Source organism: Lepus europaeus, chromosome 18, assembly GCF_033115175.1.
Source record: "Lepus europaeus isolate LE1 chromosome 18, mLepTim1.pri, whole genome shotgun sequence".
Lineage (NCBI taxonomy): Eukaryota > Metazoa > Chordata > Mammalia > Lagomorpha > Leporidae > Lepus > Lepus europaeus.
Genome location: NC_084844.1, coordinates 49,148,942 through 49,175,630, shown reverse-complemented (window position 1 = coordinate 49,175,630; position 26,689 = coordinate 49,148,942). Strand labels below are relative to the sequence as shown.

General features: G+C 57.3%; 1 protein-coding gene across 1 annotated transcript in view; it reads right to left on the bottom strand.

Moving 5' to 3' along the window:
• Positions 1-2,077: 2,077 nt before the first annotated feature.
• Positions 2,078-26,689, bottom strand: part of SPNS3 (SPNS lysolipid transporter 3, sphingosine-1-phosphate (putative)) — a 50,697-nt gene continuing 26,085 nt past the window's right edge. The window contains exons 9-12 of the mRNA XM_062175105.1: positions 10,414-10,479; positions 4,487-4,585; positions 4,233-4,404; positions 2,078-2,151 (exon numbers count right to left, since the gene is read on the bottom strand). Coding sequence (XP_062031089.1) covers positions 2,078-2,151; positions 4,233-4,404; positions 4,487-4,585; positions 10,414-10,479 — 411 coding nt within the window. The remainder of the gene's footprint in view (positions 2,152-4,232; positions 4,405-4,486; positions 4,586-10,413; positions 10,480-26,689) is intronic.

Sequence of the window (26,689 nt, the reverse complement as noted above, 5' to 3'; positions counted from 1 at the left end):
TTCCTGCTGTTGACATTCCCAGCGAACAAGCACAGAGCCTTGGCGACTGGGCTTACCCAACCAGCGCCCTTCAGGCTGGGAGGACGGGTTTCCAGTCACCAGACTCCAGCACGCCAGCCTGAGTGGCCTCAGCCCATGGTGACCGGCCCCAAAGAGGCAGGAAGTGGGAGCTGAGCAAAGCGGGGGCCTGGGCTGGCTGCAGGGGAGACGGGGGTCTCTGTCAGTCCCAGGGCCCACCAGTCCCAGAGCTCCCAGCTTGCCCCAAGCCACTGTGGACAACAACACCCTACAATGTCCTGGCTGGGAAGCACCACCTTGCCCTTGCAAATGTCAGAACGCACTTGAGCCAGAAGAAACAACCCTGGGTACCAGGTTGAGAGGCCCAGCTCCTCAGCTGGCATCTCAAGTCCCTCTGTCCCCATAGGTCTCTCCCACCCCCTCCCACTCCTCTCTGGCCACACCACATCCCTCTGTGACTCACTACGCACCTGCCACTCCCCCGGCACCTTTACCTGTCCTGTTCCCGTGCCCAACACCTGCTCCCAAGCTACTCCTTGAAGGCTTCTGGGAGACATGGGACGTGGGACCCCTTCCTCTGCCCACAGGCGTGCCTCGCTTGGCCTAGGCCAGCGCTTGCTGCAAGGCCCAAGGGCAGGGTTGGAGTCTGGTTCACCGTCCGACACCTTGCCGAACCCCCACTGATACACGTTTGTGTGAGTGAGGTTTTGGCCCTCCCTCCCAGTCGCTGGCCCCTGGTGGGGCAGTGCTCGTGTGGGTTGAAACCCAGCCTAGAAAAGCCACAGCCCACATCCCTCTCAGCTAGAGCTGGGGAGTGCACGGCTCTGAGAGAGCCAGAAAGGGCCCAGGTTGCTCGCCCTGTGCATCCTGCGAGGGCCCAGGGCATCCCAACAAGCAGCACAGACCAACCACCTTCTCAGCAGAGACCAGAGAGCTGCACGGATCCACTTCCTTGTCACTTTGCTGCAAGCCCTTTTCATGAGCTCCAAGAGCCATGATGCGCACCAAGGGGCTGGTGAGCCTGGGGATGCCGGCTCCCAAGGGACAGCTAGCACTGGGAGGCAGGTGTGCACTGAGCAGGAGAGCTGGGGCCTGTTGCAACCAACAGGCCAGGCAGACCCTACAGGAGGCAGGGGCCGTGCCGGAGGCTGGGTCCCCGCTCTGCCCACAGCTGCTGCGAGGCAGGCAGTGCCCAGCCTGGTGAAGGTGGCGATCACAAGTGAGCAAGTGATGGCCTGGCGGGGCTCCAGCGGAGCAGAGCGCGGGCTCAGGGCTCCCGGGCAGAAAGAACACGCCTCCCCACTGCTGCCCGCCTGGAAGCTGCTCGTCTCCTGCCGGGCCGCTGGGCCCAGCTGCTCCAACCCAGCGCCAGGCGAGGGTCCCGCAGAGCTGGCCCCTCCCCACAGGCTGTGCTGGGGTCAGGGACATGCGTGGGGGAGGGGGTGCAGACCAGAGCACGGTCAGGAGAGTGCCCGACAACCACCAAGCCCTCCACATGGCTGTGTGTGCAGCAGGTGCTCGGAGCCCCTGGTCCACACCAGCAGCCGAGCAGAAGACCTCGTCCAAGACCACTTTTGTTCAGAGATAAATTCCCTCCGAGAGGCTTCTTGTGCCCTTGTGACCTCACAGACTGCAGAAGCTGGGTCAGACTGACATGTCCAGTGTGGGGACCCCATCCATGTCCCTACTTTAGAGGCCATCCTGCAGCCATGTCCTGGGCCCCCTCCTCCTCCCAGCAGAGACACCACAAGGCTATAAATTAAAAAGCCTGAAATCCATGAGCTTTGCACCAATCACACTTTAATCGGGGCCTGTCAGCAGCCAGGCTGAGACCCCAGCCTGGAGGGGCCTTGTGTCGGGAGCGGGCGCAGGCCCAGGCCTCCCACAGAGGGTGCTGACAGCTCAATTCCCAGCCCAACCACTGGGCCCTGCCAGCTCTCTAGCTGGGAGCAAAAATGCAGCAGGTGCAGCTCGGCCGGGCTCCCTGAGCCACAGCCAAAGGTGGGCAGAGGCGCAGCCGCCATGGCGGCCATGGGTGGGGTGTGGCTGGGGCAGGGCCTCAGGGGTCTTCTGTGGAGGCACTGGTGCCAGAGAGCAGGTGTTGGCTCTCCACGTCCTTGTGGTCCTGGGTCCCTGCGGGAGGAAAGACGTTCAGCCAGCCCCAGAGGCAGAGGGGCTTTGGGACCAGGCTGGGCACAGTCTGTCAGGAGACCCTCTGGGCTCCTTTGTGAAATAAGTCCCAGCCCCAACCCTTTCATGCCGCGTTCCAGGGCACCACTGCTCCCCGCTGGATGGCTCCAGAACCTTCTGTGGCCTCTCTGCAGCAACACTGACCCCCTACAGAATGTTCTCAATGAAGCAGGCAGGGCCAGGCTTTCACAGTGAAAATCAGGCCACCTGCGCTCTACAACTGGAAATGCCACATGGACCGCCCCCCCCCCAACTCCCTCCCCTTCCTGCTGCCAACACCCCTGTCCCTGTCCCTCTCACTCCTACTCCAGCCACACTGGCCTCAAACACATCAGGTGCATTCCCACCTCAAGGCTTTTGCACCTGCTGTTCCACAGCTTTCTCCCTTTCTCCAAATCTTGGCTCCAGTGTCACCAGTACAGTGACCAGCCTCCCTGACCACTGAACAGTTCAGGGAGCTGGTGTTTAGCCTCACAGTTAAGATGTTCACATCCTACATCAGAGCACCTGACTGCTCACTCCAGCTTCCTGCTGACGCAGATCCCGGGAGGCAGCGGTGATGGCTCAAGTCACTGGGGCCCTGCCACCCACGGGGGAGACCTGAACGGAGTCCCCAGCTCTCGGCTTCAGCCTGGCCCAGCCCTGGTAGTTGTCGGCACTTGGGGACTGAATTAGAAAATGGTATTGCGGGGGCTGGCACCATGGCTCACTTGGTTAATCTTCTGCCTGCGGCGCCGTCATCCCATATGGGCACCGGGTTCTAGTCCTGATTGCTCCTCTTCCAGTCCAGCTCTCTGCTGTGGTCCGGGAGGGCAGTGGAGGATGGCCCAGGTGCTTGGGCCTCTGTACCCGCATGGGAGACCAGGAAGCACCTGGCTCCTGGCTTCGGATCAGCACAGCACTGGCCATAGCGGCCATTTCAGGAGTGAACCAATGGAAGGAAGACCTTTCTGTCTCTCTCTCTCTCTCTCTCACTGTCTATCTCTGCCTGTCAAAAAAAAAAAATGGTATTGCACGTCACCCCTCCCACACACTTCTTCTCCTTTCCTCTCTTTTTTTTTTTTTAAAAATTTTTATTTATTTGAGAGCTAGAGTTATAGACAGAAAGAAGGGTCTTCCATCCACTGGTTCACTCCTGAAATGGCCACAATGGCCAGAGCTGGCTGATCCGAAGCCAGGAACTTCTTCCGGGTCTCTCATGTGGTTACAGGAGCCCAAGCACTTGGGCCATCCTCTACTGCTCTCCCAGGCACATTATCAAAGAGCTGGATTGGAAGAGGAGCACCCGGGACTCAAACTGGCACCCATATGAATGCTGGCGCTGCAAGTGGAGGCTTTACCCACTACACCACAGTGGCGGCCCTTCTTTTCTTGTTTTCTAACAAAGGAAAAATGGGGCTGGCATTGTGACATGGTGAGTTAAGCTGTTGCCTGCTATGTGGGCATCCCATTTGAGCACCAGTTCAAGTCCCAGCTGCTCCACTTCCAATCCAACTCCCTGCTGATGCACCTGGGAAAGCAGCAGAGGATGGCCCTAGTGCTTGGGCCCCTGCCACCCACATGGGAGACCTGGATGGAGTTCCAGGCTCCTGGCTTCAGCCTGGCCCAGCCCCGGCCTTTGCGGCCATTTGGGGAGTGAACCAGAAGATGTAAAATCTCTCTCTCTGCCTTTCAAATATATTTTTTTTTTTCTTAAATTTCAAGCTGCACCCACCTGCCCCTGGCCACTCCCTTTCCTGCTGTCTCTCCACTGCCGTTAGCACCTGGAACACATTAACCTGCTGCCTTCTCTGTTCCTGGTCTGTCCCCACTCACTGCTGGAGTGTCGGCTCCATGAGGGCTTGCACTTGGCCGACTTCTCCCCTCACCCCCACCCCATCTGCAACCTTGCCTGGCACATGGCAGGGGTGTAATAAGTATTTTCGGAACGAACCAACAAGGGCCACGGGATCAGAGGCGGCTGGTACTCCCTGCCCCTGTGCCACTGAGCCCTGAGCCTGCCAAGGGTGTGGGGCTAAGGATACCTGTGCCAGGCTGCTGGGCCCGGGTCTGGTCTCCCTCCAGGTGCTGCGCAGCCAGCAGGAAGCAGCCACCACCCAGGGCAATGACAAAGACGCAGCACAGGAAACTCTGTTGCAGGCTGAGGAGGCGCTGCAGGTAGGAGTCGGGGCGTCGGGCAAGCAGGACCCCGGAGATCTGCCAGGGAGGGGCGGGCTCAGCCAGGGCAGCCAGCCCCGCCCCCAGCCCCGCCCACCGCACCCACTCAGACACGCCTTACGAGTCCGGTGAGGGAGGGGCTGCCGGCGTCCCCCAGCACGTGGCCCACTGTGATCTGCAGCGCCCCTGCTGTCGCCCGGCACCTGGGCACCACCACGGACTGAAAAACACACGAGCACCAGGGAAGCCCCCAGGGAGGGCACGGGGTGGGGGGAGCCACTCACAGCCGCCTCCTGTTCCCCACCTGCCAGGGAGCTGCCCCGAGCTGCAGCGGGCTGGCCAGGGGAGCATCCCCACCCCAAGCATCGGACCCATCAGAGGCTCAGGAAGCCCCCTAGTTCCACAGGATGGGGGGCACCCTCCTGAGAGTTTGCTCTGTAGCTGGGCACAGCGACGACCATGGCGATGGGGCTTTGCTTAGGGGTGCAGGAGGCAGCAGACTAGCAGGGTGATGTGTGAGTGCCCAGCTAGGTGTGCAGGCAGCCGGGCTGGGGTGGAACGGAGGCTCAGGCCTCTCGGGGACTTCAAAGGCAGCCTCTGTGCCGGAGAGGACCCCACCCCACCACGGAAGAGTGAGGGGATTAAGGCTAGGAATTCTGGGGTCAGACTCAGATCCCCATCCACTCGCTGTGCACCTCTGGGCAAGTCTCTTCACCTCTCTGTGCCTTCATCGCCTCCTGTCCAAATGCAGGCAGTGATCTCCCTACCTGGAGGGTTATGTTCATGATCGTTACTCACCTGGTATCCAGGGGCTCTGTGTGGAAATCAGACTGCAGGGCCAGAAGGCCACAGGGCACTTGAACCTGCTGTGTCCCCGTTGGCCTGCTCCCCCCACCCTGCCCCTGGCCACTTAGGGCTTGCCTTTGGGTCACCTCCTCTGTGAAGCCCTCTCAGAGATCAGATGCCCATCCCGAGCCCTCACAGCCCCAGGCACACCCCTAACAGGATGCCTGTCACCCAGAACCTGGAGGAATCCTTTCTTTCTTTGCCTCCACCTGTCTCTTACCCTGTGTAGGCGCCAAAGCCCCTGTCCACCTTCCCTTGGAGTACTGCAAGGCATGGGGCCCAGAGTTTGCCATTCAGAAAAGTGGAACTTTCTAGAAGACTAGGCCCAGGAGAAACCCCACAGAAACAGCCACATGCTACCATTCATCGAGTGCTTCCCGTCGCATTTTTATGTATCAACAACTCGAGTACCCCGAGAGGGAGATGCGCGCACTGGCTTAGGTCTTCCAGATGGGGAAGACTTCCACAGAGAGGCTCCGTCACTCCCCCGGCCTCCCTCCCAGGGCCTGGCCTCTGGAACACCCATTTCCAGCATCGCTTCTGAGTCTGTTGTGCAACGCGTGGAAGACGGAGAAAAACAAGGCCAAGTTCATCACTAGCACTGTAGACAGGAGGGAGCGGACTCGGTGACAGGCAGGTGCTGTGTCAGCCCAGGTGTGCAGGTGGGAGCCCAGGGGACAGAGCAGAGGGGGCCGGGCAGAGGGGCAGCAGTCACCGCGGCCGACTGGCATTCCCGGGGCCAGGTGGTGCGAGCGGCTGGGCTTCGTGCCCATCCCCGGACCTGGCCGTGGGCCCGAGAAGGGGCTGACCACAGCTTCACAGCTTCCACAGGACTTCCTTCTCACCCCATAATTATGTGATTAGTCACTGGTGGCTCTGGGGAGACAGGCAGAGCTTCCTAGAGGGTGGTGGCCTCTGGAGGTCCCAAAAGGCCCAGGGCGGGGGGAGGGGAACAGGTGAGGGAGGGGCACTCTCTGGCCCCTTCCTCTCCTCCCAGGAGCCCCAACCTGCTGGGCCTATCCTGGCTGCTACTTCTGGGGCTGCCAGTAGTGGGAAACAGAAGAGCCCCCCACTCGGCGGCCTCTCCTGGATCCTCATTGTCTCCATATAGCAGGGAGTGGGGACAAGGCTGGGCCCAGCAGCAGCTGGAGAGCCCAGGAGGTAATTTTAGAAATGAGAGGTTCTTGGGTTCCCAAAAATCCAGGCTCGCTCTATTCTGAGACAAAAACACCTCTGTTTCTGGCTCTGCCTTCTTAGAAGAGCAGTTCCCTTTATAGCCCAGGGCCAAAGCCAGCACCCACCAAGGGCTTGCAAAAAGTCACCGTGGCAACCACCAGGTGCAGACTCCCTGGCAGCCTGCCTCCTCCTGCGCTCCCCGCCCAGCCCTGCAGCCAGACACCCCTGGGAGGGCGAGACAGACACCGAGCAGAGGCTACCTGGGGGCAGGGGACAGGAGGGGGACAACAGGGCTGGGGGGATGTCTACTGAGGACGTGGGAGCCCCAGGGGACAGACCGGACAGAGGGAGTGCATGACCAGAGCGGGTGGGGCGAGCTAGCTCTGAGCCATCCTGGGTGAGATACAGACAGACAGCAGGGTTGGGAGGAAGCTATAGATTGGTGGGGCTGGAGGGTTGGGGGAGCACTCAGCCCAGGGAGATGGAGGCTCAGGAGGTCCTGATGAGCTTGGGGAGGCTGCCAGAGGGGGGTCTTGGCTGTGAGGGAGCCCCCGAATCTTCAACCACAGAAAGTACCCAGGAGCAGAGGCGGCCGGGGCGAGAGAATGGGAACTGTGCAGAGGGCCGGTGGCCCCAAGAGGGCAGCTGTGCAGCCCTGGGTCCTGCAAGGAGGCTGTGCGCATCACCGCGCTGAGTCAGCACCACTCAGCACGTCCTCTAGGAATGCCAGTCCCCAGCCGCCACCCAGATCCACTGAACCAGGCTCCGAGCAGAGCTGGCCTCGCACCTGAACTGCGAACAGGCTGCCCCGAGCCAGGTCATCACGTAGAGGGCAGTCAAACAGCCCGAGAGCCCCAGGGCCCCTTCCCCGGAAGAATCTGGACTCTCCCCCTGTGGATAAAAGGCAGGGCTGACTTGGGGGCCAGTGAGGCCCACGCCGCTCCCCACCCCCCAGCTATGTGCCTGAGGCAGGTGGTCACTCAGTCCCTGTATACAGCCTGGGGTGTGATTGGTAGGAACCCACCACCTGACCCAACGTACAGTCGAGAAAATCAGGGCTCAGAGAGGTTAAGTCACTAGGCCAGAGTCACACAGTGGGAGCGGCAGGGCTGGGAGCAAGAGCAAAGGAGCCGCACTCCTCAGCTCTGCCACCCTCAGTCCCTCTGACGCCCTCCCCCAGGCCGATCTGCAATCTCTCCACCCGTTCCCCCATTAGCCCCCCCCCCCTTGGCTTCCTCTCTAGCTCAGAGCTGACCTCGTGAAGGCCTCTACGCCCTCTGCTCCCTCCTCTTCTCCTTCTGCACAGCCTCCAAGACCTCCTCGCTCCCTCGGACTCCTGTCCAAAACGAAGCTCATCTCCTGCCCCAGGAGCAGGTGCAGCCAGCGAAGGAGGCTTGTGTCAGCTCTCTGACACACAGCACAGCCCCACACCCTGCCTGCCTGCCCTGTCCAGCCCAGGGTCCCTCAGCCCCCACCCACGGCCCCTCTCCGTGCATTCTCCCCACCTCTTGAAAAGCAACACCATGGGGCTGGTGCTGTGGTATGGCAGGTAAAGCCAACGCCTGCATGCCGGCATCCAATATGGGTGCCAGTTTGAGTCCTGGCTGCTCCACTTCCAATCCAGCTCTCTCTGCTATGGCCTGGAAAGCAGTAGAAGATGGCCCAAGTCTTTGGGCCCCTGCACCCATGTGGGAGACCTGGAAGAAGCTCCTGGCTCCTGTCTGGCTCAGCCCTGGCCGTTGCGGCCATCTGGGGAGTGAACCAGTAGATGGAAGACCTCTCTCTCTGTCTCTCCTCTCTCTGTAACTCTGTCTTTCAAATAAATCAATAGGAGAGGGGGAGGAGGAGGGGGAGAGAGGGAAGGGGAAAGAGAGAGGGAGGGGGAGGGAGAGAGGGAGAAAAAGGAAATGGAAGAGGAGGGGAGGGGAGGGGAGGGGAGGGAGAAAGAAAAGCAATGCCAGCTCCCTGGGATCTTCTACTCTGTCCAGGCTCCACCCCCTCTCCTCCCTGGTCCACGCGGCTTGGGGGTTGCACCTGGGTCCCTCCACACCAGACAAGGCAAGGGTCCCCACCTGCCTCTCAGGCTCCTACCCCCCAAATGCAGCCAAGGGCTTCAGGAGGGTGGGGAAGGAAAGCAGGGGAAGGGGACAGGAAGGCTTGATGAGGTGGGGGCTCTGCTAAGCTGTGGGGGCTGGAGGTCTCTCAGGTCCACGGGGGCCCCGGGGCAGGCTGGAGTAGGCCCAGCCCTACTCCCTGGACAACGCCAACCAGGTCCCTGGACGGGTCACACCAAAGGGCCCCCAACTTCCCTCCCCCGCTGCCAGCTCACCCTCCTCTTTGGTGCTGCAGGTTAATCATTCTGGCAAGCACAGACCCTGGGGGCCACAGGTACCGTCCTCACATATCTGTGGGGCTGTCAGGTGGAAAAGGGAGCCGCACAGCAGGGGGCAGGCGGAGGAAGCCACGGGGGGCAGTTGCAGCGCCCTCTGAGCCGCCTGAGAGAGCACGAGCTATGTCGAGGGACGTGTTTGTCTCCCTGCATCAAAAGTGCTTCCGCAGCTGGTGCTGTGGCTTAAAGGGCTAAGCCACTGCCTGCAGCACTGGCATCCACGCTGGCATCCCATATGGGTACCAGTTCCAGTCCAGGCTGCTCCACTTTCAATCCCGCTCTCTGCTATGGTCTGGGAAAGCAGCAAATGGTCCAGGTGCTTGGGCCCTGCACCTGTGTGGGAAACCCGGAAGAAGCTCCTGGCTTCTGGCTTCAAATCAGCGCAGCTCCAGCTGTTGTGGCCATTTGAGGAGTGAGCCAGCAGATGGAAGGTCTCTCTCTCTCTCTCTAACTCTGCCTTTCAAACAAATAAATATATCTTTAAAAAAAAAAAAGTGCTTTCCCTTTGTAGAAACAAGGAAACCAAGGCCAGTCAATGGGCCTGGGGCTGGGGCTGGGCTCGAGTCTCAGTCCCTCATCTGGAGGAGGGAGGGGGAGAGAGGACCCACGAGCCCTGCACCTGATTACCCAGGAGCCCTGGGCCATGTGGAGAGGGCGGAACATCTCCTCAGGGAGTGAGCATCCCGTCCACAGCAGTCATCAAGCAGGCCTTGCTGGATAACTGAATGGCCACCCATCCCCACCGCCCTGTCAGGAACTCAGAGCCAGGATTTCTTGGGGAAGGGAAGATGAGACATGGAAAGCCCTGAGTTGTGATGAGAATCCTTGCCAGCATTCTCCATGCCAGGCAGGGAGCCAACGCTCCCCACCCTGGATCTCACTGCCTGCTCAGGGAAACTGAGGCTCAGAGACTTGCCCTGGGTTACAGAGCCAGCGAGTGGCAGAAGCAGGCCTGAGACCCCCGTCTGCCCCCCAGCTCCAAGCCCGCACCCGGGCAGTGCGTGGCCCTCTGCTGCTCTGGCTCCCGTGTGCTTGACACGGGCTGGGCCAGCCTTGCAAAAGCGGGCTCGCAGGGGGCCACAGGGCACTGGGCTCCAAGTGTTCCAAGTGCTTCCCTGCGTGCCCCTGATGGAGGCCGGGAGGCTGCACGGGTGTGAGCCTCAGGGAAGGGCCAAGCAGGACTCTGGATAGGGTGGGGCCCCATGATCAGGGCAGCGTCACACTCGCTGTAGACCCAGCCAGCCCTTTGCACAAGCCGGGGCAAGCTGGACGCAACTGGACTTGGTTGCGTTGCTCTAAAACCCGGCCTCCCCATCTGCATTCCCTGAGCAGAGGCCAAGGAGCCTGTGGTAGACGCAGGAAGCCCTGGAATCAAACAGCCTGGCTCAAGGCCTTGGTGCTGTGTGACCTTGCTGCAGGCATACACCCTCTCTGAGCTTCCACTTGCTCATCTACAAAATGGGGGTGATGGTCAGAGGGGACGTACGAGTGCTGGAGGGGACCTCTGGTCCAGGGTCACTAGTCAATGGCTCTACCCCCAGGCCACTCAACAGCCAAGTGTGACTCTGAGGGTGACAGATCCCCACTCCCCCTACTTGCTGGGGGTGGCCGTGCCCGCACTGGCTCCTCACACCTACCAGCAGGATGTCCGTGACTACCGCCCAGTTGCAGGACAGAAGCAGCTCCCCGAGGGCCAGGAACACCTGTGGGCAGAGGCAGCAGGTGAGGCTCCCCACGTCCTCCATCATGGCTGAGACTGGGGCGCCACTGAGCAGCTGTCAGCACGCCTGGGTCCCATGACAGCATGCCTGGGCCCCACGTCAGCGCCCCTGGGTCCCACGTCAGCAAGCCTGGGTCCCACGTCAGCACGCCTGGGTCCCACGTCAGCGCCCCTGGGCCCCACGTCAGCGCCCCTGGGTCCCACGTCAGCAAGCCTAGGTCCCAGGTCAGCACGCCCGGGTCCCACGTCAGCAAGCCTGGGTCCCAGGTCAGCACACCTGAGTCCCACGTCGGCACGCCCGGGTCCCATATCAGCGCCCCTGGGTCCCACGTCAGCGCGCCTAGGTCCAGTTTCCAGCTCCACTCCTCACTCTGGCTTCCTGCTGATGCAGATCTGGGAGCAGCCATGTGGCTCAGGTAGCTGGGTCACTGCCACTCACGTGGAAAAGCTGGCTGGAATTCTCAGCCCCTGGCTTTAGCCTCAGCCCAGCCCCAGCCACTGCAGGCATTTGGGGAGTGAACAAGTGGATGGGGGCTCCTTCGATCTGTCTCTCTCTATGCCTCTCAAATAAAGTAAAAAATTTTCAATTTTAAAAGATTTATTTTATTTATTTGAAAGGCAGAGTCACAGAGAGGCAGAAGCAAAGAGAGAGGTCTTCCATCCGCTGGTTCACTCCCCAGATGGCCTCAATGGCCAGAGCTGTGCCGATCTGAAGCCAGGAGCCAGGAGCTTCTTCCGGGTCTCCCACACAGGTGCAGGGGCCCAAGGACTTAGGCCATCTTCTGCTGCTTCCCAGGCCATACATAGCAGAGAGCTGGACTGGAAGTGGAGCAGCCAGGACTCGAACCAGCGCCCACATGGGATGCCAACACTATAGGTGGTGGTTTTATCCACTGGCCCCATAAAGTAAATTTAAAACATTTTTTTAAAAAACACAAGACTCCCGGGGATGAGTGAGATCTGCAACTATTTTTCTGGCAGCCTCAGGGGGTCTGTGGACAGTCCCGGCCAGCCCAGGCCAGCGACCATGACCCAGCAGTGACGTCAGGCCCTAGGCCTGAGAACAGCAGCCTCCCTGATGAATGGGAGATGGCCAGCCTGAGGTCACCCACGGGACACCAGCAGCAGACAGCCGGGATGCCTAGGGCACTTTTAGGGGAGGGGAGAAAGGCCAGGGGCTGAGCTCTGGATATGTTGATAGGGCACCTCCTGTGCACACCAGGCTGCCCGGCTGCCGCCGTTCTCCCCCCACACCCCCAAAGCGGCGCTGGCAGGTGAGCAAGGCCTCGGCCACCCATTGCGCAGACAGGGAAAGCGAGCCCAGCAAGGCCAAGGCTTGCCTGAGGTCGTGGGTTGGAACACAAGGCTCCTGGCCCCCGCCCAGAGCCCAGCCCTGCCCTAGGACCACAGGCCGCCGCAGGCCTCCCCCAGCTCCCCGGCCCCGCCTCGTGCCCCAGGATTAGGACAATCCTCATTCCCCTCACTCAGGAAGTCTTTAATGAAGCAAGAGAAGAAAGTCGAGGACAATCTTCTTTCTCAGCGCTCTCGGGAGCTTAGTGCCGGGTGGAATTAGCCATTCCTGCAGTCACGGGGCCAGGCTGGGGCAGCCCAGCGTCAGGCAACAAAGCGGGGTGTTCAGAGGTCTGGGAGAAGCCAGGCACTTACTACACACCAGTGTGTCCACTCACTCCCCCATCGACCTCAGGTGAGGTGAGCAGTGGAGGTGGCTGTCTGGACACCCGTCCCACGGAGCAGAGAGGTCAGGCCCAAGGGTACACACCACTCCACCTCCCAGAGGGTCCATTCCCCCGCGGCTGGCCTGTGCCAGGTCAGGAGGCCCCTGGTGGCCACGGGACCTGGGGATGCTAGCCTGGGGGACCTGGGTGCCAAGTCCAGGAAGGGGGAGGAGGCCCTGGGGGAGGAGGTCAGGGTCAGGGCAAGCCCAGGAGGGCATCAAGGCCAGGCCAGGGAGCCAGCGCTGTGCCACAGGAGGTTAGGCCTCCGTCTGCAGCACCAGCGTCCCATATGGCGGTTGCCAGTTCAAGTCCAAGCTGCTCCTCTTCTGATCCAGCTCTCTGCTATGGCCTGGGAAAGCAGCAGAAGATGGCCCACGTCCTTGGGCCCCTGCACCCCCGTGGGAGACCTGGAAGAAGCTCCTGGCTCCTGGCTTCGGTTTGGCCAAGGCCCAGCCATTTGGGGAGTGAACCAATGGATGGAAGATTCTCTCTCTCTCTCTCTCTCTCTCTCTCTTTCTCCTTCTTTCGTATCTCTGCCTTTCAAATAAATAAACAAATCTTTAAAAAAAAAAGACCAGGCCAGGCGAAGGACCCCCAGGAGCAGAGGCGAGAGGCCAAGATGCGGCACAGCGCTGGGCGGGGCAGGTCCGTGGCCCAGCTGTGGCCAGGGGAGGGCAGAGCAGGCCAGAGAGGCCAGCCGCTGGCTCTTGGGTTCTCCCCGCCCCTGCGGCCACTGCCTCAGGCCCTTGGCACTCAAACTGGGAGGCCCTGGAGGGTAGGGTGGGTCTCCCTCTGGGTGACCACAGGGTGGGAATCAGGAAGCCGCTGCTGGGCAGGGCCTAGGTGGGGCCCAGACAGGCCACAGACCTGCATTCCAACCTGACGGGGCCGCTGCCCCCGCCTCCTGGGGCCACAGGAGAGCCCTGCCCGCACTCCAATGGGCTCCACACCTGCCCGGCGGCCGGGCCTGGCTGCCCCGCCCCTGCCCCTGTACCCACCCCCACAGGACACACTGAAATACACCTTTTCCTTCCTCCAGCTGCAGCAGGGTGGATCCTGAGCCAGAAATAGAGCCCAGCAGAGGGAGGTGCAGCCACAATGGGGCCTTTCAGGCCAAACCAGCCTCCCCACGACGCCAGGTCTCTTCAGACACACCTGGAAACCGGCACCGGGCCACCGGATCCTGGGCTCCAGGCCGCGGCAGCTCCAGCTCCGAGGGACCGGGAGGCCGCCTTCTAATCCCGTAATGGCAGCCTCGCCCAGGCAGGCCCCCACCCTGCCTGGCCCCCCGGGTGCTCCACGCACCCTCCAGCACCACAGCCCCTGCCACTGCACGCCTGTTACCTCGCCAGGTGCCACAGCCCCGGCGCAGCTCAGGCCTAGAGTTCAGTGGCCACCGCCGTGACCCCTTCGCACTTAACTTTCGTAGTGAGAAAACAAACAAATGAACAGAGTCCCGGCTGGAAGAATTCAGGCACCTGTTCCAAGCTGCTCCTCCATGGGGGTCTCAGTCCTGCAGCTCCAGGCCTTTCTTGGACAATCCTGGGCACCTCACCTGACCCAGGTCCCCAGACTCCTCCTCTTCCCTGTCCCCCTCTCCCCCGCCACACCACGTCACCGCTCCTGCCTGGACCCAGGCTCCAGGCCACCTGGCTGCCAGCAAGGTGCTTCCCTGCTAGCTCAGTGACGGCCCCTTGTTTCCCTGGCCCCCAGGCCTGGTGCCAGGGTGGGCCTAGCTCACCCTCACCCCCTCCCCGTCACTGACTCCTGTCCATCTGCATCCTAGCTGCTCCTCACCCTCCGGCCACTGCTGCCAGGACCCCTCTCGCCTCCCCTCCTCACCGCTTTCCCAGGCCCCACACATCCCCACAGACACAGCCCAGCCCGGGAGGGGACTTCCAAAAGGGAAATCCGACTCTGCCCTCGTCTCCCCAGGGTCTGCACCCTGGGGCCTGGGAACGATGGGGCCCCCCCAGCCCCGGCCTCTGCCGTTTGTGACTCATGAAAGACTGCCCTGGAGCTGGAGCCGAGCGGGCGGATGTTCCCGGCCCGGTCGGAGAAACCTAAACACACATGCGCCCCGGCACACGTGCACACGCTTGTACGTACTTGACAGCTAACTCGCACGAGGCCTCACACACGTGCACACCCATAGCCCGGGCCGGACACCAAAGACTCGCACACTGCAAGCGCACACACGGACAGCTAACGAGGACGACAACCAAGAAGATTCAAGGGGCGGGATTTGGCAGAGTGGTTGGGTGCTGCTTCGCAGGCCTACAGCCCATATCCGAGTGCCTGGATTCGAGTCCTGGCTCAGCTCCCCATTCCAGCTTCCTGTGGGCGCAGCAGGTGATGGTTTAAGTATTTGGGTTCCTGCCACCCACATGGGAGACCTGGATTGAGTTCCAAGTTACCAGCCCCAGTTGTTGCAGGCATTTGGGGAGTGAACCAGCTGATGGAAGAGCTGTCTGTTTCTGTCTCTCTGCTTTTCAAATAAAAATAAGTAAATAACAGTTTATGCTAATGTTCCAACATGCATGGCTAAGGCACCAATCGCACAGTGGTGGCAAACACCGACTTGCTGGCTGGTACTCGCCAAATCACAGCCTAGCACGTACCCATGCCTGCTTGTCATCTCATAAAAGGCACAGCAAGTGACACACACATGCATGTACACAAATACGCAGTGCACACACATGGACAGGCACACACTCACGCCCTCACACACACACCTGCATGCACAGGTAAGCACAGGGAAGAAGGGGAGATGGGGTGCCCAACCCAGAGAAGGGTTGGCTCCTGTGGGGTGGAAGGGCAGTGCATTGGCCTTGGTCCATCCCCATCTTCCAACTGCGCAGCTATTATCCTGTACTGCAGATAATGGATTCTGGGTCTCACCAGCAAGGAAGAAGGCAAATGTCCCCCGTGGGGTCGTGGTCCCTGGGGCAGAGCTAAGACCTGGTCCTCCAATCATGGACTAACTCCTCGTCTGGTGTGGCTGAGCCATTCAGGACACAGGCCCCAGGGCACAGACGGGCAGCCAGCACGTTGCCGCACTGGCTGGCACACAGTGCCCCTGGGCTTGCCAGGCTGTAATTGCAGGGACTGGCACCAGGGCACAAGGGCACCGCCTGGTTTCCAGGGGCCGGCAGCAGCCCAACAACCTGGTAGGCAGGCAGGTGGGGAATGAGGGCGAAGAGAGCAGTGCTCTGGTGGGTGGTGGCTGCGCCGCCCATCCCAGAAGAGGCACCTGCTGGGACCTGGCAGGGAGGGAGGGCCTGCAGGCCAGCAGCAGGGCCTCTCTCAGCCCCTCTGAGGAAAAGCGCTGACCCAAGAAGCCCCCAAGGCTCCCAGCTGAGAAGTGCCCAGAGCAGGGGCACTCACGTGGCCCGGGGCCCAGAGGACAGAGCCCGCAGCCACACCCTGAACCCTAGGCTGGCCCTGGACCACAGCCATGGTGGTGGACACACATCCGGGCTCAGGGCAGGGGGAGTCCTGGAGGCAGCTCTGCTGCCTGGAACGGGATCAGTTTTGTTGTGTGTGGCGGCAGCCGCCTCCTTGTGCGAGGGGGACTCAGAGTGATGGTCACATTTGGGCTACAAGGGGCCTGACGACCACCTGGGGCTGCCCCTGGGTAAACACGGGGTTGAGATGGCCTCACAGACTGCCCTCTCCCCAGAGGCCAAAAAAAAAAAAAAAAAAAAACCCTACTAGGTCAGAGTACAAGTGGGCTTTATGGCTTTTTACCAAAGAAAGGACACAATCTCATGAAGTAAAAATAAAATGTTAGTAGCCAGGCAGGAAAGCAGTGATAAGGGGCCGGCGCTGTGGCGGAGTAGGTTAATCCTCTACCTGCAGCGCCAGCATCCCATTTGGACAGGGGTTCAAGTCCTGGCTGCTCCATTTCCCATCCCACTATCTACTATGGCCTGGGAAAGCAGTAGAAGATGACCCAGGTGCTTGGGCCCCTGCTCCCGCATGGGAGACCTGGAAGAAGCTCCTGGCTCCTGGCTTCGGATCAGCACAGCTCCAGCAATTGTGGTCATTTGGGGAGTGAACCAGCGGATGGAAGACCTCTCTGTCTCTTCTTTTTCTGTAGCTCTGCCTTTCAAATAAATAAATTAATTGTTCAATAAATAAATAACTGCTAAGTTTTAGGGTGATTTGTCACACAGCAATAGATGACAAACACACCAGCTAAGGCCAAGGCCGTGGCTTAACAGGCTAATCCTCCGCCTTGTGGTGCCAACACAACGGGTTCTAGTCCCGGTCGGGGCACCGGATTCTATCCCGGTTGCCCCTCTTCCAGGCCAGCTCTCTGCTGTGGCCCGGGAGTGCAGTGGAGGATGGCCCAAGTGCTTGGGCCTTGCACCCGCATGGGAGTTTGGGAGAAGAGCCTGGCTCCTGGCTTTGGATCAGCACGATGCGCCGGCCGCAGCGGCCATTGGAGGGTGAACCAACAGCAAAAAGGAAGACCTTTCTCTCTCTCTCTCTCTCTCTCACTATCCACTCTGCCTGTCAAAAAAAAAAAAAAAAAAAAGAACAAATACACCAGCTAAGCTCTTGACTTGCAAGAATGAATAATGCAATCTTCAGGTAACCAGATGGGAAAAGAGAAGCGACATGAAGGATTTAAACAACAACAAAAGCAGGCTCACTTTATTCTCCATAGCAATAACCTGGTCCCAGGAGCCAATGGAGCAAATGTTTGCAAAGAAATGCAGGAGAGAAGGTGACCCAAGACCCCCACATCCCGTGAGATGTTGCTCAAGTCGGGAGCCAAGGACAAGAGAGGATCTCAAGCTGCTTAACCACAAAGTGGATCCGGAGAGGAGCTGCAGCAAAATAAAGAACTCGGGAAAGGAGACTCCGTGCAAACAGACCGCGAAAGTGAGCACTGAATGGATTTAAATATGGGAGGACAGGCAAACCGCTAACGGGATTGTTATGCTTGCAGAACAGACTGTGAGCGCTACAAATCTAGAAAAGGTAAAAATACAACTCACAAGAATAGAGAACCCAGAAATAAATCCACATAGTTACAGCCAACTGGCTTTTGACAAAGGCAGAAAATACATACATTGGTGAGAGGAAAATCTCTTTAACGAATGGGGCCAGGAAAACCGGGTATCCTGTCCACCTGCAGGAGAAGACGCTCGACCCCTTCTCTCTCACCACGTACAAAAATCAGCTCCAAATGCATCAGACGCTTATGTGTAAGACTCCAGAGTGGGCAACTACTGGAAGAGAGAATACGGGGGAAATACTTCAGCACCCAGGTCTGGGCAAAGATAATTGGATAGGACCCCCCAAAGCACAGGCAACAAAAGCAGATGTTGCCAAAGGGGGTTTTGTCAAGTTCAAAATGTGCTGCACAGCAAAGGAGACAATCAGCGGAGTGAAGAGAAGACCTATAGAATAGGAGAAAATGTTTGCAACTATTCATCCAACGAGGGATTAACCTCCAGAACATATGAGGAACTTAAATAATTCAAAACGAGAAAATCAATTTAAAAATGGGCCAATGACCTGATTCATTATGTCTCAAAAGAATATTCACAACAAGGGGCCAGCACTGTGGCAGTGCCAGCATCCCATATGGCTGCTCCTCTTCTGATCCAGCTCTCTGCTGTGGCCTAGGAAAGCAGTAGAAGATGGCCCAAGTCCTTGGGCCCCTGCACCTGCGTGGGAGACCTGGAAGAAGCTCCTGGCTTCGAATCAGCCAAGCTCCGGTCACTGTGGCCAATTGGGGAGTAAACCTGCAGATGGAAGACCTCTCTCTCTCTCTCTCTCTCTCTCTCTCTTCCTAATTCTTACAAATAAGTAAAAATAAATCTTTTTAAAAAATTGTAATACAGTTTTCAAAATTTGAATAAAATATAACCAAAACCAGGAGATTAGGGGAGCAGTAAGGGTGGGGGGGGCTGTAAGGGCTGCTGGGATCCATGGAGTGCAGTTTTGAAGCTAATTGGAACTTAATTTCCTTTTATTTCATTTCAATGTCTTCAAGTCTTTTTATATAAATTAATTAGGCCTATATTACGATCTGTTTCTGTGGAACATCTAGAATAGGTAAATCCATAAACACAGAAGAGAGAGCAGCGGTTGCCTAGACTGGCCGGGGGGCAGCAAAGGCTGGCGGACGTGGGGGCTGACCGCTGACGTGTGCCGTGCTACTTTTTGGGGTGATGGGAACGTTGTCGTCTTTGGGGTGATAGCTGCTCCACTCGGACTGTACTAAAACCCACTGAACTGTGTGTTCTTGGTGTGCCATTGCACACTGGCACATGAATCAGACCTCAATAAATCATTTTCTTTAAATTACACATAAATATGACCCACGTTTAATAAAATATCCTAACTAACCACAGACCTGTGCGTGTGTCTAGACAGACACACACAGAATAAGGGTTGCCTAATGACATAACAAACAGAACAGGACGCTAACAGTAGTTAATCCCAGAGATGAAAGCGTGGGTGGAGGTGGACGTTCAGCCTGGCGGTTGTCGCCAGTTGGGCCCCCCACGTCTCATATCGGAGTGCGTGGGTTTGACACCCACTGCCAGCTCCTGCCTCTGGCTCCCTGCTACTGTGGACTCTGGGAGGCAGCAGTGATGGCTCAAGGAATTGGGTTCCTGCCACCCATGGGAGACCTAGAATGGGTTCCAACTGGCTTCCGCCTAGGCATCTGGGGAGCAAGTTGGACAGGAGTTCTCTCTCCCGCTACCCACTGTCAAAGGATTTTTTTAATCTAGGGGTAACTGTTGCTTTCTTCTTTATTCTTTCCGCTTTTGCTTTTGGTTTCAGGTTTCCCCCAAATAAAAATATAAAGGTCACCGGATACCATGTGGTCAGCTGAATGGTGGGTCCCAGTCCTTGACTTCCCCACGGCAGCCAAGTCCACCTGTGCTGTGGCCTGGGCAAGGCCTCCTCCCTTCGGTTCTGTGCACTCTCCCTGGGTGGCCTCATTGAACCCCTGGCTATAAACAACCCATTCAAGACTGCTCTCCTGGACTCTGGGCTCGAGTATGACCCACGGTCTCACAGCATCTCCAGCAGAAGATAGTAAAATGTTTCTCAAACTCTTTTAAATAGATGTTTTAAATTAATTAACTCATTTATTTGAAAGAGCTACTGAGAGAGAGGGAGAGACAGAGAGACACAGGGAAAGAGAGAGAATGTTCCATCCTCTGGTTCACTCCCCAGATGACTGCAACGGCTAGGGCTGGGCCAGGTCAAAGACAGGACCCAGGAGCTTCCTCCAGGTGTTCCATGTGGGTGCAGGGACCTATGTACCTGGGCCATCTTTTGCTGCTTTCCCAGGCCATCATCAGGGAGCTGGATCAGAAGTAGAACAGCCGGGACTCAAACCAGCACCCATATGGGGATGCTAGTGTCACAGGACGCAGCCTCACCTGCAATGCTATGCCAGTGCCCCCCGCCTTTAAGATCTGCTTACTTTGGCTGATGCTGCAGCTCAATAGGCTAATCCTCCACCTGCGGCGCCGGCACACCAGGTTCTAGTCCCGGTTGGGGCACCGGATTCTGTCCCGGTTGCTCCTCTTCCAGGCCAGCTCTCTGCTGTGGCCCGGGAAGGCAGTGGAGGATGGCCCAAGTGCTTGGGCCCTGCACCTGCATGGGAGACCAGGAGAAGCACCTGGCTCCTGGCTTCGGATCAGTGCGGTGCACCAGCCACGCAGCCATTGGAGGGTGAACCAACGGCAAAGGAAGACCTTTCTCTCTGTCTCTCTCTCTCTCACTGTCCACTCTGCCTGTCAAAAAAAAAAAAAAAAAAAACATTTTGTTTACTTGAAAGTCAGAGGTCAGAGTTACAGAGAGAGAGGGAGAGCCAGCGAGAGCAACAGATCTTCCACCTGCTGGTTCATTGTCCAGATGGCCATGGGTCAGACTGGAGCCAGGAGCCAGGAGCTTCTTCCAGGTCTGTTACATGGGTGGCAGAGGCCCAGGCACTTGGGCCGTCCTCCACTGCTTTTCCCAGGCCATTAGCAGGGAGCTGGATAGGAAGTGGAGCAGCCAGGATACAAACCGGTGCCCATATGGGATGCCAGTGTCCCAGGCAGCAGCTTTACCCGCTCTGCCACAGCGCCAGCCAGATGCTTCTCAAATTTAACGTGTCTAAAATGGAACTCTTAATTCCACTTCCAAAAAAAAAAAATACAAAAAAAACCCTGCCCGTCCCCCAGGCTGCCCCATCTGTGAACGGCAGTTCCAAGTTCCCAGTGACTCGGGCCAAGAACCCTGGGGTCACCCTCCTCTCCTCTTTTCTTTCCTACTTCACACCCAACCAGGCACGAGATGCTGTTGATTCTACTTCCAGCGTAAAGCCAGAACCTGCCCCCTCTCCACACGTCCTGCACAAACACCCGGTCCAAGCCACAGCCATCTTTTGCCAGGGGATTGGAAAAACCCCTCGTTGTTTCCCTAGTCTCGTGCTTGTCCCTTTTCATTCTGCTCTCACTCAACACAGCAGCCAGGAAGAGACTCTTAACCACGTGGTTGACTGTCAGCAAGCGGCCTCTAGACACCGCCATCCGGTGGTCTCGGCCCACGGTGGACTTGGGCTGCCCTCCCACGGCGCCTGGACCTGCAACAAGTTCTTGGCCTCGTCCAGTCCCCGGCCTGTGCCTAAAGAGATCTGGCGACTTCCAGTTTTGCTTTCTCAGAGCGCTGCCCGAGACCCCACAACGGGAGTGAGGAGCATTTGTCCTGCCAAGGATCACTTGGCACACGTCCGACACCTGTAACATCATTTGCGGGCTGTACAGAATCATATACTGAAAAATTAGCCTGCCTAGGGGCTGGCCTTGTGGTGCAGCAGGTTACGCCACCACCTGCAATGCTGGCATCCCATCTGTGTGCCAGTTCAAGTCCCAGCTGCTCCACTTCTGATTCAGTTCCCTGCATATGGGAGACCCGGATGAAGCTCCTGGCTTCGGCCTGGCCCAGTCCTGGCCATTGCAGCCCTAACAGGGGGATTGGGGGGAGGGGGTGTGTGTGAAGCAGAAGATGGAAGATCTTCATCTCTCTGTTTCTCCCTCTCTAACACTGCCTTTCAAATATATAAAAGAAAAAAATTTTTAATTAGCCAGCTATAGATTTATTGAATTTTGGGTCCTGCCTAAAGTTGCCGTGGCAGGGCCAGACCCAGACAATCTCGCAGGCTCATACAGCCCGCAGGCCGCAGGCTCCCCAGCCTGGCTCACTCCACGACCACCATGTCCTCTGCCCTCATCTCTTGCACCCTCCCCAGCTCACTCGGCGCCAGCCACCTTTCCCCACACACACCGGATGTGCTTTCTCCCCCAGGACCTCAGCACTTGCTGCTCTTGCCCACCCACCCCACAGACACGTGGCCTCCTGTGGCTGCTACTGAGTGACGTCATCTCAGCGAGGCCACACACCCCCGTACCCCTCCGCCTTCACTCTTCTTGCCCCCTTTCCCCGCTCTGTTGATCCTCCACAGAACTCAGCCCCATCCAACCTACTGTTCATTTCCTGCCCGTTGTGTACAGTGCTGCACCTGCAGTACCTAGAGCAGCACCTGACACGGAGGAGGCAACAGGGAAATATGTGATAAGGGGATGAACAGAGCCCTGTCTGCCAGCCACCTCACCAGGGCCGCCACGCTGCTCCCTGGGGTCTCACACAGTATCTGCCCCCTCGGGTTGGAGAGTCAGCACCTGACCCCTGGCTTCTCACCGGTAGGACCACAAGAGCAGCACGGAACGAGAGACCCACGCCTGTTCACGGCCACATGCACGCTGTTCCGTGCGACGTCACGCAGCGACAGGACCCGGAGCACGACGGGGCACTAGGGCCGACCGTACTATCCCGGGACACGGCCATTGCCCCGTTTCCTATTGCGCATGCTCCGTGTGATCTATCAAAAGATGGTGCCCGCATCCTTGCCTGGTTAACCTGCACAGGAAGTTGCAGCTCCAGCACAGCGCAGAATGCAGCACAAGTGTGACTTCAAGGGCAGGTCGCAAAAGGCGTCGTGGGCGCCCCTGGCTCTCCAACCTCAGGATGCCAGCCTTTGGGATCTGGCCACTGAGTCGTGAGGAAGCCGAGGCCACCTGGAGAGACCACAGGCAGGTGTTCCAGGCGAGAGCTCCAGCTAAGGTCTCGGCCAACAGCGAGAATCAGCTGCCAGACAGCCCCCCGGCTTTGACGGTCCCTCACCCCACCCCCATCCCTGTCCTGCCTGGCTAATGTCGAATGGCGGAGGGAAAAGTCATCCTCCCCCACCCCCGAACCCTGCCCAAACTGCAAACCTGCGAGCAAAACGAACGTCTATGTTGTTTGAAGCCACGAGAGTAAGTAGGACAGGCTCAAAGCTTCATCTGTGTCGTCAACGAAAGGAAGGGTCAAGATCGGCACTCGCTTTCGATCGCTGTGAAAGTAGAGGTCCAGCCAGGTGAAGGTCTCGCCCGAGGTCACACAGCCCACATGGAGAAGCAGGAGACGTCCAGGTCTCGCAGACTCCCCAGAGCTTGTCCCTCCCATGCCCCCTTCCTGCTCCTTCGTCTTGCCCACAAAGCCCACCCGAGGGGACTGCAACGTGCAGGCACGCCCCCAGCCGCCGGACAGCAGTGACAGTGGAGCCCCTTGCCTTAGACTCAGTCCCTCCTCCACGCACAAATCCCTTCTCCTCTGAAGGGCAACAGCTCTGGGAAGAAGGCCAGGGAAGGGGTGTGAGCCAAGCCCTGCTGTGTGGGTGTCTGGATCCTCATTAACAGCCGGGAAGTCCACGTCCCTTGCCAGGAGGACGTGCAGGATGGACGAGGTAGAGCCCTCTGGGCCTGCTGGGGGGCCGCGGGGCGTGGGCTTCCCCAGGGAAAGCCCCAGGCCACACTTCAGACGCTCAGAACATTGTACCTCTGTGGAACATGAAGCGCAGCCTCCACTTTGGGAAATCTGGGAGCACACATCGCGCCACCAAACCCCTCCTTCCCACGCGATACAGCAACCAACACACCAGTAGGAGGAGAGGAGCTGCACTCGATCACACACACACACGTGCACACACGTCCCACGTGGTTGTCCGCATGCCCTGACATACATGTGTGTGCACACCCATGCACAGACACGTATACACAACAGCACACACGTGTGTGAACATACCTGAGTACAATATACATTTAGCACGCAGACACATGTACTCAGGGACGTACATACAAGAGCACACATGTACACACCATAGTCACAGGCCTGAACATATGCGCACTTGGATGCTCAAACACACATGCGCACATGCCCACCTTCCCACAGGCCCTTCTCGTGAAGATCCCGGATCTTGGTCTCCCCTGGACTTGCTCCTTCAGCAGCAAAGACAGTGGGGGAGGACTTTGGTTCCTGCAGTCTGAGAAGGAGAAGCAACGGATGGACGGACGGATGGATGGATAGGTGGGTGGGTTGATGGATGGATGGGTGAGTGGCAGGCGGATGGGTAGATGGATGGATAGATAGGTGGGTGGGTTGATGGATGGATGGGTGAGTGGCAGGGTGGATGGGTAGATGGATGGATGGATAGGTGGGTGGGTTGATGGATGGATGGGTGAGTGGCAGGGCCAATGGGTAGATGAGTGGGTGGACACATGGATGGGTGGATGGGTGAGTGGGTGGTTAGGAGGGTAGGCTGGTGGAATAAAGAAGCTAAAATGATCCTTCCTCTCTTGAAGCCCAACAAAAACCAAATCTTCATTCCCCTTTGGATGCCCTTTCAATGCGCTTAGCTCCCAAAAACCTACTCCAGTGTGTCATGGTGAGCTGCAGCAAGTTCCCGCCCACTGAAGGGTTAGAGGTGATGCCATATTCCCTGGACTTCAGACTTTTATATCCAATTCTTTGTTAATATCTGCACTTGGACATCAACCTTCTGCCAGAAACCAGAACATACAAATCCAAGCCATTAATCTTCCTTCAAAACCTGAGACTCCTACTCATTTTCCTATCGCAGGTAACAGCTTTTCCCTTCCAATAGCCCAAGCCAATATTCTATAACTCACCTTCAAAATACATCTAAAGGGAGGGCATGTGGGCTAGTGGTTAAGTTGCCTGCATCCCACCTTGGAGCACCTGGGCTTCAGTGCTTGGCTCTGGCTGCTGACTCCAGTTTCCTGCCAGTGCAGACCCTAGGAGGACTCTGCGTCCCACATGAGAAACCTCGCATTGAGTTCCCAGCTCCTGGATTCAACCTGGCCCAGCCCTGGCCACTGTAGCATTTGGAAAAGGAAAAAATGAGAGCTTGCTTTTTCTCTCTCTCCCTCCCTCCCTCCATCCCTCCCTCCCTTTCAAATAAATCAGCAAAAATTTAAACTCTGTGTGTATAATCCCATCACTTCTCCCCACCTCCACTGCTGTCACTCTGGTCCAAGCCCCATCATCTCTCACCTGCACTACAGCAGTGACCTAGTTCTCTCTGCTTCTGCCCTTGTCCCCCAGATCTGTTCCCAAGAGTAGCCAGAGGATGCTATAAAACCTAAGCCAAATAAGTCAGAGAACAACAGAGGAAGTCAGTGAAACCAAAAGTTGGTTCTTTGAAAAGATCAGCAAAAGCAACAAACCTTTCATTACGTTGACACAGAAAAAAAAAAAAAAAAAGCGGTGGGGGAGAGAAAAGACTCAAATTGCCAAAATCAGAAATGAAAGAGGGAGACGTTATTAGTGAGCTTACAGAAATTCAAAGGATTGTAAGGAATATTACAGACTGCATGCCAACAAATTGAATTCACTTAGGTTAAATGTACAAATTCCAGGACAGAAACTCAAGAAGCAAATATTGAGTAATCAACAAACTCCCCCCAAACAGAAGCCCAGAACCAGATGGCTTCACTGGTGAATTCTACCAAACATTTAAAGATGAATGAACACAAATCCTTCATAAACTCTTCCAAAAAAACAGAAGAGGAAGAAACGCTTGCCAACTTACTCTGAGGCCATTACCCTAACACCAAAACCAAAGATGCCACAAGGAACTCCAGACCAGTATCCCCTATGACACAGGTATAAAAGTCCTTGGCAAAATACAACCAAGCCAAAGCCAGCAACATGTGAAACTAGTTATACACCACAGCCAAGGGCGAGTATTCCCTAGGAATGCAAGGCTGGTTCACTTTCTTGTACAGTGGCAGAGCAGGCTAAGCCACCACCTGCAACACCAGCATCCCATATCAGAGCACCAGTTCAAGTCCTGGCTGCTCCACTTCCGATCCAGTTCCTGCTATCATGTCTGGAAAAGCAGTAGAAGATAACCCAAGAACTTGGGCTCCGTCACCCACATAGGAAACCTGGATGGGGTTCCTGGCTCCTGGCTTCAGCTTTGCCCAGCCCTGGCCATTACAGCCATTTGGGGAATGAACCAGCTAATAGAAGATTGATCTCTCTCTCTCTCTCTCTCTCTGCCTTTCAATTAATAAAATTTATCTTAAAAAATACTTGTGGGGCCGGCGCTGTGGAGCAGTGGGTTAAAGCCCTGGCCTGAAGCGCCGGCATCCCATATGGGCGCCGGTTCTAGTCCCACCTGCTCCTCTTCCGCTCCAGCTCTCTGCTATGGCCTGAGAAAGCAGTAGAAGATAGCCCAAGTCCTTGGGCCCCTGCACCCACATGGGACACACGGAAGAAGCTTCTAGTTCCTGGCTTCAGATTGGCGCAGCTCTGGCTGTTGTGGCCATCTGGGGAGTGAACCAGCAGATGAAAGACCTCTCTCTCTGTCTCTACCTCTCTATTTAACCCTGTCTTTCAAATAAATAAAATAAATCTTTAAAAAAAAAAAAAAACTTGTATAGAGGCCAGTGCTGTGGCGTAGCAGGTTAACGCCCTGGCCTGAAGCGCCGACATCCCATGTGGGCGCTGGTTTGAGTCCTGGCTGCTCCACTTCCAATCCAGCTCTCTACTATGGCCTGGGAAAGCAGTAAAAGATGGTCCGAGTCCTTGGGCCCCTGTACCAACGTGGGAGACCCAGAAGAAGCTCCTGGCTCCTGGCTTCGGATCAGCACATCTCTGGCTATTGTGGCCAATTGGAGAGTGAACCAATGGATGGAAGACCTCTCTCTCTCTCTCTCTCTGCCTCTTCTCTCTCTGTGTAACTCTGACTTTCAAATAAATAAATCTTTTAAAAAATACTTGTATAAATATCAGTCAGTGTGATACACTATAACAACACAATAAAGAACAGAACCGGACGATCATCTCGGCGGATGCACAGGACAAGAGCCACTTCCTAGCACAAAACCCCATCTCACTCCCAGCAAAAGCCAATTCCACTTGACGCCCAAAGCGCCATATACAATCTGGCACCCACATCTCTCCGTCCTTGCCCCCCCCCCACCTTCCCTCTCTGCTTTAACACAGGGACCTCTCCCCTTCCTGACTCAGGGTCTTCACAGATGCTGTTCCCTCTGCTGGGAACACTGTTCCTCCAAACAGCTACTT